We start from the raw sequence: 15,347 nt of genomic DNA on the forward strand, positions 1-15,347 counted from the left end.
CATGACCCTTGGATCAAGATCTGAACTGAGATCAATAGTCAAAACACTCAACTGACTGAGCCATTCAGGCACCCCTGGTTTCTCACATTCTAAGACTAGGAGCTGGCCTTTCCTCCTGCTGCCATAATTGACTTCTTGGGATTCTTCTAATGGTTCCTCTGTTCCCTCCAGCACCTCTACCCCTGCTAACTTCGGGCCATGGCTCCCTCCCGGTCTCTCCCCTAAGAAGTCTAAGCCTGTGAGTTATTTTACAGAGCATGGACTGCTGGACACTCAAACTGCTGGCCAAGCCTAGGGCCCCAGCTTTGGTAGGTCACAGAGCCTCTGACCAAACCTCACTGGTTTCTCTGGTCTCCTGAGAACTGCAGAGGTCCTGTCCTCTACCCCTGTCCTTACCTCTCTTAGAAAAAGGGGCAAACTATTTCACAACTTGTGGGATCCTATTTGCAAATCTGGACGGCCAACTGGTCAAATTAGCCCCTTTTCCTTTAATGTAGCTCCCAGAAAGCTCTGCAGAAACAACTCCCCCTCCAGCACCGAGAACATCCTGTTACCGAGTGCCAAAGGTCTTTTCCCTGCCTGTGGGCCTAGAGGAGTGGCCACTTTACCTTTCCTGCTATCTTAGCTCAGCCTCCTTTCATAGGACCAAACAGCAACCACCTGCTGCTCAGATGCCTGGCTTTTGCTCCCAGGAAAGCAGTCATGTCATAATGGCTAATAATTGTTGCTTAAGAGTGTGTGCTTGCCTCAACTAAGAGCGTCCTCAGGTCAGGAGTGTGTATGTGTGAGACAATTCCATCTTCCAGAATCTTTTGCTCAAGAACAAAGGTATCTTAGCTCCTGAGGCCAAGCCAGAGACACATTAGAGAGAAGCCAGGAGACGGGAGAGAGGGAGGGACAGGTCCAGGTCTTGGTGGGAAGGAGTTTCAAAGCAGAGTTAAGAATGAGATGAAACCCAGGGCCAAGTTTCTCCCCTTTTCCACTTTCTCACTCTGTGCGGGACAGCTTGTGTATTCTTGGGCCCTGCCTGAGCCCCTGCCCACGAGAAGCTGGTGTGTGGTGTGGGCTAACAAAACTCTTCCAGTGATCCAAGGCTAGAAGTCATCATAGGAAAGCCCACACACACTGCAGAGAGGGGCCACTCTCTGGCCAGATGGCATGAGGCAAAAAAGCCGGGCAGATGCTGATCACCTGGTTAGAGTCAGAGTTCTTGCTGCCTGCGTCCCCTTCACACCACACAGTGCTTAAGTGGCTGAGTCAAGATAAAGGATGGACTGAGGACCTGGAGAGAGCCCTGCCTGGACGGACTGATCCTCAGCCCTGGGGGGTTTAGGTGGGCCAAGAGGCTGAGTCACTGCAAGATAGAATCCTGGGCCTGGAGTGCTCTGTACCCTTCTAGGTGACTGACCCCCCAACTTGGCCAAGCTGTGAAACTGCCACTAGTCTGCTCTGGCCACTCACCTAGGGACCTCCCACTTCCTCCATCTCTACCCATCCCTCTCCCTCTTGCCAAGTCTCAGGCAGGGTGAGAAGCTCCTGGTTCCAGCACAACCAAGATGGTCTGGCCTAAGGCTTCATTCAGGCTCAGGCTCACTGATTCCTGGTTACCGGACCTCCCACAAGATTGACAACAACACAGCTTTGGTCAGACAGTATCAGACATTTATGAAACAAGTGAATATTCACAAAATGTGGGAGAAACACACCTTCTCAGTAAGAATAAAATCTCTGTATAAAGTGCATTTTGCCTGCGACCATCTCTCCCCCACGCTGGCCCTTGGATCGGGATTTGGGGCAATACACTGTGGCAGCCCTGCGAACACCTAGGCCAGAAGAGGGAAGGCATGAAGCCATCTCGGAGCTCGGGGCCACCAGACGCACCCTCTCCTCACCCTGACCCTCCCAGCTCCAGGAGTGAACCACTCTATTCCACTGGGGATGGGCCAGCTTGCCAGGGATGGTGAAGTAGGGGGAAGAGAGCCATCATCTAACAGGCAGGAAAAGGGAATCATCCTCATATTTGAATGTGCTGCTAAATAAATACTGACTCCGGCCTTCTCAAGTTCTCAAAACAGCCTTCCAAGGCTCGCTCTACTCCCCTTCTGACAACAACCCCGAATTCTCTTTCCTCCTGGTTGGGGCTGGGGAACAGAGAAGACCCCAACCCAATGCTGTGAATATACACCATCACCTGTGCCTTGCTTCCCCCACAGGATTACGGGACATTTGTAGTGAGGGTGACAGACATACAACAGTTGGACTCTAAAGGCAGCTCTCTGGCTGAGAAAACCTGAGGACATCTCAGGAAGAAGCCTGTCGATGTGCCGGACAGCTGTAGGAGACAGAAGCCTGACTCCAGGGTTCTGGTCCGAGGACAGAGGAGGACAGTGAGGGACAGGGCTAGGGCCAAGGGAGTTAACAGCTATGAGGCTAGGAAAGGTCACAGGGGAGGTAGAGAGGAAAAGGCCCAGAGGCCAGCCTAATGTTACAGGTGAGGACACAAATCCATAGAGGAATTAGCCTCCCAGTTACGCACGCACCTGTACACACACACACACACACACACACGCACGCGCACACACACACTCTCACTTTGTGGCTCAAGTGCAGGCCACAGGGTGGAAGGAAGACTTGCTCTAGCTGACCACACAGTCCTTTTCATTATGTCTTTCTCCACAGGCCTTCAACAGTGGGAGGGTTGAGGTGGGAGGCCAGGCCACTTCTGGAATGCAAGGCCTTGGCTTCTCGGGGTCAAACCTCCCACCTGCTGCTTCTGGAAGGGTTGGTGTGCTGGGTGGAGTCTCTACCTGGACATTTCCCAACTGTCCCTGGCAGTTCCCACCTGAGTCTACCTGCCGGGGTCCTTGGCATCCAGCTACTGCGAGAGCTGACACAGCACTTGGATGCTGACCAGCCCCAGGCAGGCCCCAGAAGCCTACAGACCACAGGATAGAATGGCTTTCCTGGCTGTCAGCTGACCTCAGGCGGCACTGTGGTACAGCCAGGGGAGCCAGGGGGCCTTCTATCACCAGGAACCTGGCTTCCTCCTGGTGGAGGCGCTGACTCCACAGTCAGCACTCGGGCTGGCTCTCAGCTTCTGAGGAAGGAAGAATAAAAGCTGGGATTCCGTTCCGAACCTTAGGTTTTCAGCCCCAGAAAGGCAGATGCTCTTTTTAGGCTACCGTCTCCAGTACTATGTATATGGCACATCAGTCAGGTGGCTGGTTGTACCTCCCCATGGCGACCTCAAGTTTTCAGATCTGTTTACAGCCTCATGCTCAGTCCCAGATGCCCAAGGAGGGGTCTCGAGGAGCCAGTGGCAGGAAATCTTAAAATAAGAAAGAAGCCAGGCCAGGTGACTGTGTCTGGACAGCATCTGTCCCCTCCAGCCTGCCCAGCCTCCAGGGTCATAAAGCAGGAACTCAGCAGGGCTGCTTCTAGGATCCCAGGCTCTGGACCAGAGCCAGCCATGTTGCCCTCCCGCTCGCTCCTCAGTCTGATGTGACGAGAGAGGGAGGGAGGGCTCAGGGTCGGGGTGGGGGCAGAGGCCAGGATCCCAGCTAGGGTCCTTCTACTCTTCTATTCAGACAAGGGAGCTGGCTCACAGGGACAGGTTTGGCTGAAAGTCACTGCCATGACCTCTAGCCTGGTGTCTGGAGGCTGAGGTGAAGCTGCTATATGTATTCCTCCAGCCCCAGCAGCGTTCGGAATCACAAGAGTGTAAACAGAGGCATGCACACGCAAACAGGCACACCACTCCATCCTCCGCGCACGCGTACACACATGCACACTCGCTCTCTCAATCTCTGTCGGTGATCAGCTTTTCTGCAGGTCGCGCTCTGCTGCCACGGTGGCTGCTCGGGCACCCAGGCTTCGCTCGTGGAGCTACAGCGCTGCAGCTGAAAGAGAAAAACAAATGCAAAAAGGAGCATTCAGGAGGCCGCTTAGTTGCCCAGGGACACAAACTCCTCTGTCTGCTTCTCGGGGGACACTCAGGCTGGGAACTGAGAAGAGCCTAGAGTGAACTGCACAGGCCTGGGGACGAGGCTGTTGCTGGGATGCCACCGGGTGCCTGAACACTGCCCCTCTGAGGTGATGACACAGAACCAGCTATCCCCTGTAGACCCTCTGGGCCTCCTTGGCTCAGGGCAGGAAAGGAGGAGGAGAAGGCTCTATGAGACTCAACCGAGGCCTTGGATGACACTTGCTCTGATAGGACAAGGGCAGTTTTCACAGCAAGGCACAATGGCTGCTGCCAGAGATATTCAGAAAAATATGGCTGGAAGAGAAGCCAGCTGGGACCAGTAATTTGAAGATGAAGACAAAGACTGAGTTTAGAATCAGCCAGTGAACAAATTTCCACATATAGATAAAAGAACCCTGGCGAAGTGCTACAAGATGGGGGGGTGGGGGTGGAGACACCAGGAAGAATCATTTTAAATATTTATGACATTCTGAATCTGGGGCAGAGAGAAGAAACGGACTCATGTCTGCTAACAGAGGACAGGGTAAGCCTGTCTTAGTGCTGGGCTGCCTATTTGAATGGGTCCAGTGAACCTGAGAGTGCACAGAGACATGCAGGGTTCCATTAAGAGTTTGTACAGTTTCGGGGAGCCTGGGTGGGTTGAGCATCCAACTTTGGCTCAGGCCATGATCTCACGGTTTGTGAGTTCAAGCCCCACATTGGGCTCTGTGCCATCAGGGCCGAAGTCGGACGCTCAACCAACTGAGCCACCCAGGCTCCCCGTGATCCTGTTAATCCTGAAGACATGGCCTCCAGTTTTACAAATGAGAAAACAGAAGGTAGACAGGATAAGTTGCCTAGGACGATAGCATCAAAAGGGGCAGGGCCAAACCATGAAACCCAGGTCTGATGCCGACACCTGTATTTTTGCCATTAAGTAATCTCTATGTTCTAGTATTGCTCATCAAGACTTTTAGGGACTATAAAAAGAAATTCAACATGGGAGCATGGAAACTAATATGCATCCAAGCAATATAAATGGAAGTTTAGAATTTAACGGAAGAGGGAAAATGCTCTGAAGAGTCAAAGATTCAGAATCAGTCTTCTGACACATGCAACTCTTTTAAGACAAATGTTAAATCTGAAGATTTTATCCAGATGATGATACGTTATCCAGAAGCTGGGTGAAATACAGAGCAAATGTAAGAGTGATACCTGAATGAGTCAGTACTGAGTACCCCACTCTTTTTTTAAGTTTTACTTACTTATTTTTGAGAGAGAGAGAGAGAGAGAGAGAGAGAGAGAGAGAGAGAACGCGTGCATGAGTGTAAGCAGGGGAGGGGCAGAGAGAGAGAGGGAGAGAGAATCCCAAGCAGGCTCTGTGCTGTCAGCACAGGAGCCCGATGTGGGGCTCGATCTCACGAACTGTGAGATCATGACTTGAGCTGAAATCAAGAGTCAGACACCTAACTGACTGAGCCACCCAGATGGTCTGAGTACCTCATTCTTTAAAATGTACATTATTTTCAATAATTTTTCCTTTAAGCTTGTACCAAAATGACCTAGCCATATTTTTCCTAAAAATAAATGTATTTGTTTCTGAAGTATACATGTTTATTGAAACATGCTGTGATATATATTTTACACACAGGTCTCTCTGTGGCCCCTGTTAAGCCAGAGATGACTTTTCTTCTGAAACTGAAAAACTCGGGATTTTTCCTGAATGGAATGGAGAGTGTACCATACAGGTCCTCTTACCCAATACCTCTTTTTATCTTGTTTTCTCCACCTTTAAGGGATGGGGGAGGATAAAGAGTGCATGAAGATTCCTTAGAATATGGGCTCTAACTCTGGGGTTCTTGGCCCCTTTGTGGTCCAAGGATAGGATTAAGGGGCAGTCCATGAGGACCCTGAAGTTCTGTGCACATTGTTCTGTGTGTATGAATAGCTACAACTTTCTGGGGAGGATCGATCCTTTTTTTTGTTTGTTTTAATTTTTAAATGTTTTTATTGTATTTGGCAGAGAGAGAGGGAGACAGAGTGCGAGTGGGGGAGGGACAGAGAGAGAGGGAGAAACACAGACTCTGAAGCAGGCTCTAGGCTCCAAGCTGTCAGCACAGAGTCCAACGCGGGGCTCGAACTCACAGACCATGAGATCATGACCTGAGCTGAAGTCAGACACTTTACTGACTGAGCCACGCAGGTGCCCCTGGGGAGGATCCATCCTTTATCAGACTCTCCAAAGCATGGGTAACCCAAAAAAGGGTTTACGAACCAATGCCTATATATGGTTGGAAAAAAAAAAACATTTTTATTAAATTAATTTCACTTTTTCTTTTTACTTTTTAATGTGGTTACTAGAAACTTAAAATTATACTTGTGGCATGCATTGTATATCTGACAGGACTGTTCTAGAGTTTGAAGCAATGAAATCTTTGTAACGGGGAGAGAGAAACCCCCCCTTTTCCAGATTCTCTGATCGAACACTAGGCAGCGTAATTGTGTAAGCAAATTGCTTAATTGTAACCAGTGATCGTCACAGCTTCTGGCAAACTTGTCTCTAAGTACTTATGGTTGTTGCTTATAGAGGTAGGGCTTAGCAATAGAAGATGAGTGAGTGCCTTAGAGGATTTGGGGTATGTATTAAGGGACTAAGGATTTCCAGGCTCCCTCTCCATCTTGACCATACAGGGAGGAGACATGCCCTTATTTCAATGGGCAATGGCACTCCATAGCGGTTGTCCAGGGTCTATGGGGCCTTTATGGAAGAGTAGACAAGAGCCCTGCCTTCACTCCTGAGATCACCTGAATAATGAATGGATCCATGTACTTGCTAACAGCATTGACTTGCTTTTGGTTAAAAAAGCCCTTTTCAGGTGCCTGGGTGGCTCAGTTGGTTAAGTGTTGATTCTTTTAAAAGAATTTTTTTTTAACATTTATTTATTTTTAAAAGAGAGAGAGACAGAGGCAGAGTGTGAGTGGAAGAGGGGCAGAGAGAGAGGGAGACACAGAATCAGAAGCAGGCTCCAGGCTCCAAGCTGTCAGCACAGAGTCCGACGTGGGGCTTGAACCCATGAACTGTGAGATCATGACCTGAGCCGAAGCTGGATGCTTAACTGACTGAGCCACCCAGGCACCCCCAAGTGTCTGACTCTTGATTTCGGCTCAGGTCATGATGTCATAGTTCGTGAGTTCAAGACCAGTCTGCTTGGGATTCTCTCTTCCCCCCTCTCTCTGCCCCTCCCTTGCTTATACTCTCTCTCTCTTAAAATAAATAAATAAAACTTTAAAAAAAATGCACTTTTCAGTGACAGGTTTAATTCAAATGCTTAAACTGTCTTTTCATTGCAAAGTATCAAAATCCTTTCTCTCTCTTTTTTTTAGCTGCTTATCTTCATTATGTTTTCTCAGGGGATGGCCTAAGACTTCCCAAGTCACCATATGTATAGAAAACATTATTTTGGAATTAATGTGACTTTGCAAGTATCTTTAATCAAATTTATAAGATTATTTTCTAATATGCTTTGCCTGTCAACCTTAATGATTGTTTTACGCCCCACAGCGACAATGACCCATCATACAATCTGTGGATGGCATTCATTGAATTAGAATTAGGCTTATAATAAATCTCACATAAAGCACAGTAATCAAGAGGATATGTTATTTAATGTGCAACATTTCCTGTCTGCATCTGGTGCACACTGGCAGTGAGTGGGTATTCCAGTCTGCTGTGACAGCATAAGATATGTCCTGTTCCTGCACATCTAAAATCTGAGCAATGTATTTGTCAGCTCCTCAATTATTCTGCATCACAATTAAACATTTTCCAAAGGAAAGCAACAATACAAAGAACCAATGCCTAGAATATAAGCAGTCAGGTGGCTATAATGCTAGCACTTCAGACCTATGTAGACTTGGGCGTGACTTCGCTATGGGGCAGGCTCAGGAAGGGAGATGGCAGTGTGTGGGCCTCAGATAAGCCCCTGTGACCCAAGTCCCTCTGTGATGGGTTCAAAAACACAAATACAGAAAACCAAGGTTTGGAAGAACCAGGATGTGCTTGTCCACGAAATCAGTCAAAGGCCTGGTCAACTAGTTACTCAAGCTCCTTGATCAGCAGGTAACTAGGTAGTTCCTGTGCTCTTGTTCTCAAGCCAGGGCATAAGTCTGCAGAAAAAAACGTGGGCTGGAGAAATCAAAGGAGGCCCTGCAAGAAAATGACGACTGCAGCATTAAAAGAAAGGGAAGAACAGGTAGGGGGAGGCACCAAGGGAAAAATCAACTCATAAAACATGCACTGAAAAATCAATCTCTCAATTGTCCAACTCTTTCAACCTGTCATTAAATGTAAGAAACACAGAAGCAGCAGCTGAACACAAAGTAAGTTAATGACTGCCTCCCTCAGTGCACCCGCTGTTCGAATTACCCCCAGGCTACCTGTGAGCCAGATGCTAACAAGAAATCCAAGTCTGTGAGTCTACCCTTCCCCTGACCCTAGCCCAGAAGGGGCGTGTGGATGATGTGCACGCAGGAGCTTACATCAGCAGAGGATACCCCAACAGCTCAAGGTTGGCGGAAACTTTGGAGCCTGCAACCAGGTCTCGGTGCCCAGGAGTTTGAAAGGGGCAGAGGGTTTGCCACCAGCTCGCAAGTTAGGAAGAAGGAGGAACAGAGGCGCAGCCGGGCTTGGATGGGCTGAGATGGGCTACAAAGCAGGGCTCTCAGCTCCGTCTCATTTCTCATGTCAGTGACACCCTTGCCCTTCCTGCACCATACAAATCCTGCAGCAAGGGGAGGGGATGTCAGCCAGCCAACAGCTACTTGGTTGGGAAAGTGCAAAGGGACACTGAGTCCCAACTTCTCGTTTCCAGGTCAGGAAGTGAGAAGTGGAGAGGTGAGGAGAGGTGAGGCAACTCGGGTGAAGGCTCCCAGGCAGTGAGTGCAGGATGGCAACGCAGACACTGGTCTGAGCGTAAGACCAGAGTACCACTGTCTCCACATCTACTGTGTAGCATTTTAGGTCACCCGCTGCCTTTCCCATACGTTGTTTCACATGAGGGACACACAACAGAAGTGCCAAAACGACAAGAAAGAGATTCCAGACGTCAGGTTTTCTGCAGTGAAGCCCCAGGGCTAACCAAGCTTGGTGACCTGTGGGCAGGGGAGGGGAAGAGGTGACCCTTGGCCAGGAGACTTCTGTATTCAATTGGGGCTTCTCTCAACAACCACTGTGTGCCAGCCGATGGGCAAATGGATCATGTGCGCTGCTCCCCCATGACAAAGCAATTGGACCAATAAGAAAAATCTGTACACAATTCGAGGCTAATGGAATCCTGAGCAGTCAGCAGCTTTAGGGATTATTGGGAAGCCTCTGAAATGATAGCTATTTGGAGACTGGCTTATTTTTCAGTTTAGTGAACATTGTACAATACCACCAAATGCAGAACAGACACTGGTGTGGGTTTTAGGTAAGCATGAAACCTACTGATATCAAGGCATGTTTTACACTGTAAATTGTTGTCTGTCCTGTGAACTGCCATAGCTCTGAGGCATTAGAAATAATGGAATCACAAAGCCACAGAGCTCAGAGCTAAATGGGGCCTCAGAAGATTCAGGATGGAGCCTTCAGGCTGGTGAAGAATGATTAGTCACACCTTACAGATGCAGTCTCAGAAAGGCCAGGTATCCTGCCCCAAGTCACACAACTAATGCTGACCAAGAGAAGAGGGGAGAAGGGTAAGTCTCCTGCTTCTCAGTGTCCCGTGTCAACTCTGGCCACGTGGCCACAGCTCTGTGGTTCACTTAGCCCGGAGGGCTGCCTCTGGCTAAAGTAACAATAACACAATTCAAGACACCCTGAGAAGCATGTACAAGATGGTAATGTGATTTCATCTCCATGGTGCATTTGACCTTGTTCAAAGGCTTTTTTGCACATACGGGTTTTCATTTTCTTTCCCTAACGTGTGCTCGATTGGCAGGGCAGGTGACAAGATGCTATTATCACTGTTTTACAGATAAGGATGCTGAATGTCTTGGGGGCCAGGCACTACCACCAGCATCCAGTGAAACCCAAGTATACTCTCTTCTCTCAGGGTTTTCAAAGAACACGTGCATTCTTCCCCAGTCTGTCTTGTCCTCTGACCTCCTAGCCCCCCACTTCCAAGCAATTAGCCATGATTAAGGGCATAGTAAATCTTGAGAATCAGTCCTTAAGATCCCAGTTGGCCAACGGATAATCTCCTGGGTGGCCAGGCCAGAGACAGGCTGACGTCCGCACCCTTGTAATGTTTTTACTTGGAGTCACTGCTATCGCGTCTCAGCTGGCTCCCCCACTGCCACCGTTTCCTCTGCAGACCCCAGCCCAATGCCTTCCAAAAACGCCTGTTTGATCAGTTCACTCTCCTGTTCCAAAATGCTCCTTAGTGTCCAGAGTACAAGGACTCACCTGCCTGACATTTAAGACCCTGCAGGCTCCAACCCAACAGTAGCCTTATGTTCTTCTAAAATAATAGTGATGATATCTATAATAATAGCTACCATTTACTGGATACTTATGAGCCAGGCATTGGGCTAACTGCCTTGCCTATTACCTAGACGCTGTTAGCTGCCTACCAGTACCCACACTTCCTAGCTACCAAAACCCTGATTCTGTTCAGTGGGTCACGGACCGGCACAGACAGTGGCTCATGATTGGTCTAAGTCAGTGAGTCTCAAAGTACAGTCCCAGAACAGCAGCATCATCGGCTGCTGGGAACTTGTTAGAAATGCAAATTCTCGGGGCGCCTGGGTGGCTCAGTCGGTTAAGTGTCCGACTTCAGCTCAGGTCATGATCTCACAGTCTGTGGGTTCGAGCCCCACATCGGGCTCTGTGCTGACAGCTCAGAGCCTGGAGCCTGCTTTGGATTCTCTGTTTTCCTCTCTCTCTGACCCTCCCCTGCTCATGCTCTGTCTCTCTCAGTCTCAAAAATAAAAACATTAAAAAAAAAAAAAAGAAATGCAAATTCCCAGGCCCCAACCCAGACCTACAGGATCAGAAGCTCCGGGGGTGGGGCCCAGCAATCTGTGGTTTCACAAATCCTCCAGGGGATTCTGCTTCTCACTCAAGTTGGAAAACCAATGGTCTAAACCAATCCTGATAACCTGGATCCCTACTTCCCACACTGGAGGTGGCCTTGTGACTCAGTGTGGGCTCATGAGACCAACATGAAAAGCTGGGAGAAGGGTATTCTGGGAAAGCTTTTATTTTCTTGATGAAAAGGGAGAGAGGCATCCCCTCCCAATCTTTTTGTTTGTTTGTTCTTCTCCAATCTTAAAATTGCAACCCCCCACTGTGGGCCAACCTTTACTTTCTATCTTCTTACCAACGTTATTTTTTTCTTCATACCACTTAGAGCCTCTCGACTATATCTACTTGTTTACCGTCTGTCTCCTCCCACCAAGATGCACCCAAGAGGGAAGGGCCTTTGTCAGTCTTGTTCAGCACGTCTCAGTATCCTCATGTGCACAAAAGTGTCTGGCAAACTGCGTTCACTTGGTGTGTGTTTACTGATAAATGAGCACAGTGGTCTCTTCTTTCTTGCTTTGGATGAGAAATTGATGGCAGAGGCTGTGGCAGCCACCTTGACACCACAGAGCAAGAGAATCTCAGAGAAACTGGCTCTGACATAGTTGAACCAACTCAAAACCAGCAAGGCGCGCATTAGGGCCTCCTGTTAGGTGAGAAAAACAAACCCCTGTCTGCTCGAGCCAGAGCAGACAGCTTTCCTACTACCAGCAGTGCCCCGCGCTCCTATCAGACACATAAATGTAACCATTTAGCCTTTGTAACAACCTACTTTACAGGTAAGGAAACTAAGTCTTATAACAGTTAACTAACTTGTACAAGATCATATAATCATTAAGCTATTTTTCTTGTCCAAAATGCCCTCCTTGTGGTCTAAATCCAACTTACCTTTTAGCCCCAAGTGTAAACTTCTGTACTGTATTCCCTGATCACTCCAGCCCACCAACCGCTGGCTTATGACAAGCATGTAGAGTCTATATCATCTGTCTAGGAATTAGGAGTTATTTGCCTTCTTTTTCTAAGCAGACTGTTAAATGCTGGTGGGTGGGCATCATCACATATCTTATATGCATATACTCCCCTACCTCACATAGCTCCTGGCAATAATTTCATGCTGAATTGGATGCCATTAGCTTACTGAGCAACCTTGATCCAGACATTTAACCTCTCTATTCTTTGATCTTCTCACCTGAAAGTCGGGAGTGACAGCCTGGCAAGGTCCAGATTTGTAAGGCAGAATGAACTTTGCTTAGTATCAAAGAGCTAAGAGATAACTAAGAGAGTAGTATCTAAGCCTGCCAGTGCTTCTGGAACAAGCCAGCACAAATCTATCAGTGACGTCTATGACCAAGAGCCTCATAGGGTAAAGGGCACAAGCATCAAACAATCGTTGTCTCACCCAGCACTCAAGCTTAGCCGCTCAAATCAGATGGCCCCACCTGGCCCTGAAATGGAAGGGTGTGGAAAAAAGAATCCATGGGCTCCATAGAGAAAAAGCATCCTCTCCAATCTAATGACGCAGACATGGCACATAAAGAACAGCCTGGGATGATGACTCAAAGAGAAGAGTAATTTATATTTCCCCAAGAAAGGCATAAAAGTCCTTTCCTGCTCTGGGGAGGGAGCCAATTTTTATTTTTTAAATGACATTCAGGGGGCTTCCAAGAAAGCTGAGTGCTGACAGGGAAGTGCAGAGCCAAGGCCAGGAGGAAGGTGAGAACAGAGGAGTGGCTTCAAGAGGCAGAGACCATGGGCAGCCAGACTCTACTGGTCCTCAGGCAGGGCTGGGCCTGGCCAGCAGTGCCCAGCCCTCTGCTTGTCTTCTGAAGGTCAGTGCTGCCCTCCACTGGCCTGCCTACGGAACACAGCCCATCCACGAGGGCAGAAGGTCCAGGAGCATCCTCAGATCCTGCCATGGGGCCATTTCTCCTACAACTTCCTCTCCGGGGCTCTGCTTTCTTTTTGTGGGATTTGCCTCACTTTGATAGGTAGAAAGAGCCAAAGGGGGGGGGAAAAAAAAAAAAGAAAGGTTTTTCCTTAGCTGGTAAAGAAAGAAAAACGCTTTACTTTTAAATTTCTTTTTAAAATTTAAGAGGTATAGAAGTCAGAATGGAAGAAATTTAGAGCTGAAATCCTAGAAAAAATCATGCAGTCGCCACCAGGTTTTCATCTGGTTTGCTGGGTTTTAGCCTTCAGCTGGCAGGGCAGTAGTTTTCCAGACCCCTGTCCACCTCTCCCACCTCCTTCCTCCAGCTGAATCTGCACTGTCACTCACTCTCAGACGTCCCTGCTCGGCAGCTCTGGGGCGGGCAACCCTGCCACCCTCGCCCGTTTGCTGAGTTCTTCGCCCGGTGGCTCCTCGGCTGCTTCCAGCTTGCGTTTCGGGGACGCTGGGCCACTCGGTAGCGGTCTTGGGCCTGTAGAGAAGCAGGTCAAAGTGTCACAAGGACCCTGCATGGAGCCAAGAGGACCCGACACTGTGCAACGGCAGCTCTTCCAGGGGCAGGGAGCCTGCCTCAAAGCCATGCCAACGAGTTGCTCCTCAGGTCCGCCCCTCGGTCTTCTCTCAGCAGCGACCTTGCCTGGAAATGTCTAAGGAGGGCATGACCAGGCCTGCTGGAGGCAGGGCCAGCTTCTGGGCCCCAAATCCCACGGGCTCCAGGCCACAGACTGCTCTGGCGTGTCTGCTGCCCTTGCTCTGAAGGTCAGGCATTCCCTCGGAGACGCTGGATCAGCCTCCTGAAGCAGGAACAAGCAGCACCCTCATCTGTGGAGCTAGCCTGGCTTGGCAAACTAGAAAAACCCCTGGAGCTCTTGCTGGTCTCTTACTGACATTGATCCCAGAGCTGAAGGGAGGAGGTGAAGAATTCGGCAAGACTGCCTGACCTCTCTTTGCTGCCACCACCGGACTGTGCTGCTCCCTCCTGCCTGGACCACCACGGTTGCCTCCTTTCTAGTCTCCCTGTCCTTGGGCCTGCCCGCACCACACTGTCCCTTCCACACAGCAGGCGGAGGGAGCTTTTGAAAACACAGGTCAGGTCACACACCTTCACCCTGCTGACCACCCCTCAGTGCTTCCTAAGTGCGCTGATGACACAATCCTACTCCTCCTGGGGGGGGGGGGGCATGTGACACCGCTCCTGCCACACCTGGTCCCCATCTCACTCTAGCTCCTCCCTCGGGGTATGCCAAGCAGCATGGGCTTCCCTTCCTCTGTGCCTCGAATGGGCTAAGCTCGTTCGTCTCTGGGTCTTTCCCTGCTATTCCCTTTGCCTGGAATGTTCTTCCCCCAGTTCTTGGAAAGCCTGGTTCTGCTTGTTACCAGGGTCCTGCTCAGAAAGGGGTTTCCTGACTAATTCTCTCTAAAGAGCCTGAAGGAATCCCCCTTCCCCAGCCCCTCTCTTACCAGGTCATTCAATTTTATTTTCCCCCAAAGCACTTGTTATCAAAAATGCTCTTACACAGTTCCTTTACTATTTGTCTCTGCCAAGAGGAATATAAGCTCTCTATAAGGGCACAGATTCATTCCGGCCTCTGTCCTCAGTCCTCAATGACTGAACTGGTGGTAGTTCTGCAGTGTCTTCCGGGTGGACACGGGCCCCAGGAGGCCAGCTGCTACTCACCTGCACTGCTCACATTCCCAGTCTGGCTCGAGCTGGGCTCTGCCACCGGGTTGCTGAGGTCTTCCACACAGGAAGGGACAGAAGCCAGCAGACCTGGGAGAGAGGCGGGGATACGATCAGAATGTAATCTCGCAGGACTCTAGAGGGCCACCAGGCGGTTGAAAACAAGATGCGGTGGTGGGAAAGGGGGTGCTGGGCCATGACACTGGGGCTCCATCGCTTCCCGCTGTGGCCACGACAAAGAGAGGCCCCGTCCAGCCTGGCCTACAGTGCCCTGTGCCCTGGGAAGTCAAGTCAACTTAACAGCTCAAAAGAGAGCACTCAGTCTCCCTTTGCAAATATCTGGAAATCCCCTCTGAGCCCGCAGGTAGGTGCTGTCCTGCCCCTAGTGAGCTAGGGGATGGTGGTGGGAGTAGCGGCTCCTTACAGAGTCCCCGGTAGCGGGAGAGCTGCTGATAAATCTGCTTCATTCGCTCAATGTTGAGCCGGCTGGTCTCAGCATGGTTGACAATGGGCCGGGGATAGTCCACACCAATGATGCATTTGGCTGCCTTCTGAATGGACTCTGGGGCATTCCAGGGCTCATAGATGTATCGAGAGGGGAATCCTTTCAATATGGGCAGGTATCGCCTGAAACACATACATCGGACAACCGGTCAGCACACTGGCACTCTCCTTCAAAGGGTCAAGGGTGTCT

General features: G+C 49.7%; 1 protein-coding gene and 1 long non-coding RNA gene across 5 annotated transcripts in view; one reads left to right on the plus strand and one right to left on the minus strand.

Annotated features, from left to right (window-relative positions):
• The first annotated feature begins 353 nt into the window (after positions 1 to 353).
• LOC125934321 (uncharacterized) lies at positions 354 to 1,742 on the plus strand. The gene is made up of 2 exons (XR_007461317.1): positions 354 to 828; positions 1,515 to 1,742. It is a non-coding gene; the product is annotated as an uncharacterized LOC125934321 (long non-coding RNA).
• CRY2 (cryptochrome circadian regulator 2) overlaps positions 1,641 to 15,347 on the minus strand; it is a 34,384-nt gene continuing 20,677 nt past the window's right edge. The window contains exons 10-13 of one of the 4 annotated variants that reach the window (XM_049647608.1): positions 15,078 to 15,280; positions 14,651 to 14,743; positions 13,303 to 13,444; positions 1,641 to 3,899 (exon numbers count right to left, since the gene is read on the minus strand). In XM_049647608.1, coding sequence (XP_049503565.1) covers positions 13,305 to 13,444; positions 14,651 to 14,743; positions 15,078 to 15,280 — 436 coding nt within the window. In that variant the 3' untranslated portion in view covers positions 1,641 to 3,899; positions 13,303 to 13,304. Of the gene's footprint in view, positions 3,900 to 12,583; positions 13,007 to 13,029; positions 13,445 to 14,650; positions 14,744 to 15,077; positions 15,281 to 15,347 lie in introns of those variants that run through there. The other 3 variants (XM_049647615.1, XM_049647619.1, XM_049647630.1) reach the window with 3 other exon arrangements.

Source organism: Panthera uncia, chromosome D1 (assembly GCF_023721935.1).
Source record: "Panthera uncia isolate 11264 chromosome D1, Puncia_PCG_1.0, whole genome shotgun sequence".
In the NCBI taxonomy this organism is placed as follows: domain Eukaryota; kingdom Metazoa; phylum Chordata; class Mammalia; order Carnivora; family Felidae; genus Panthera; species Panthera uncia.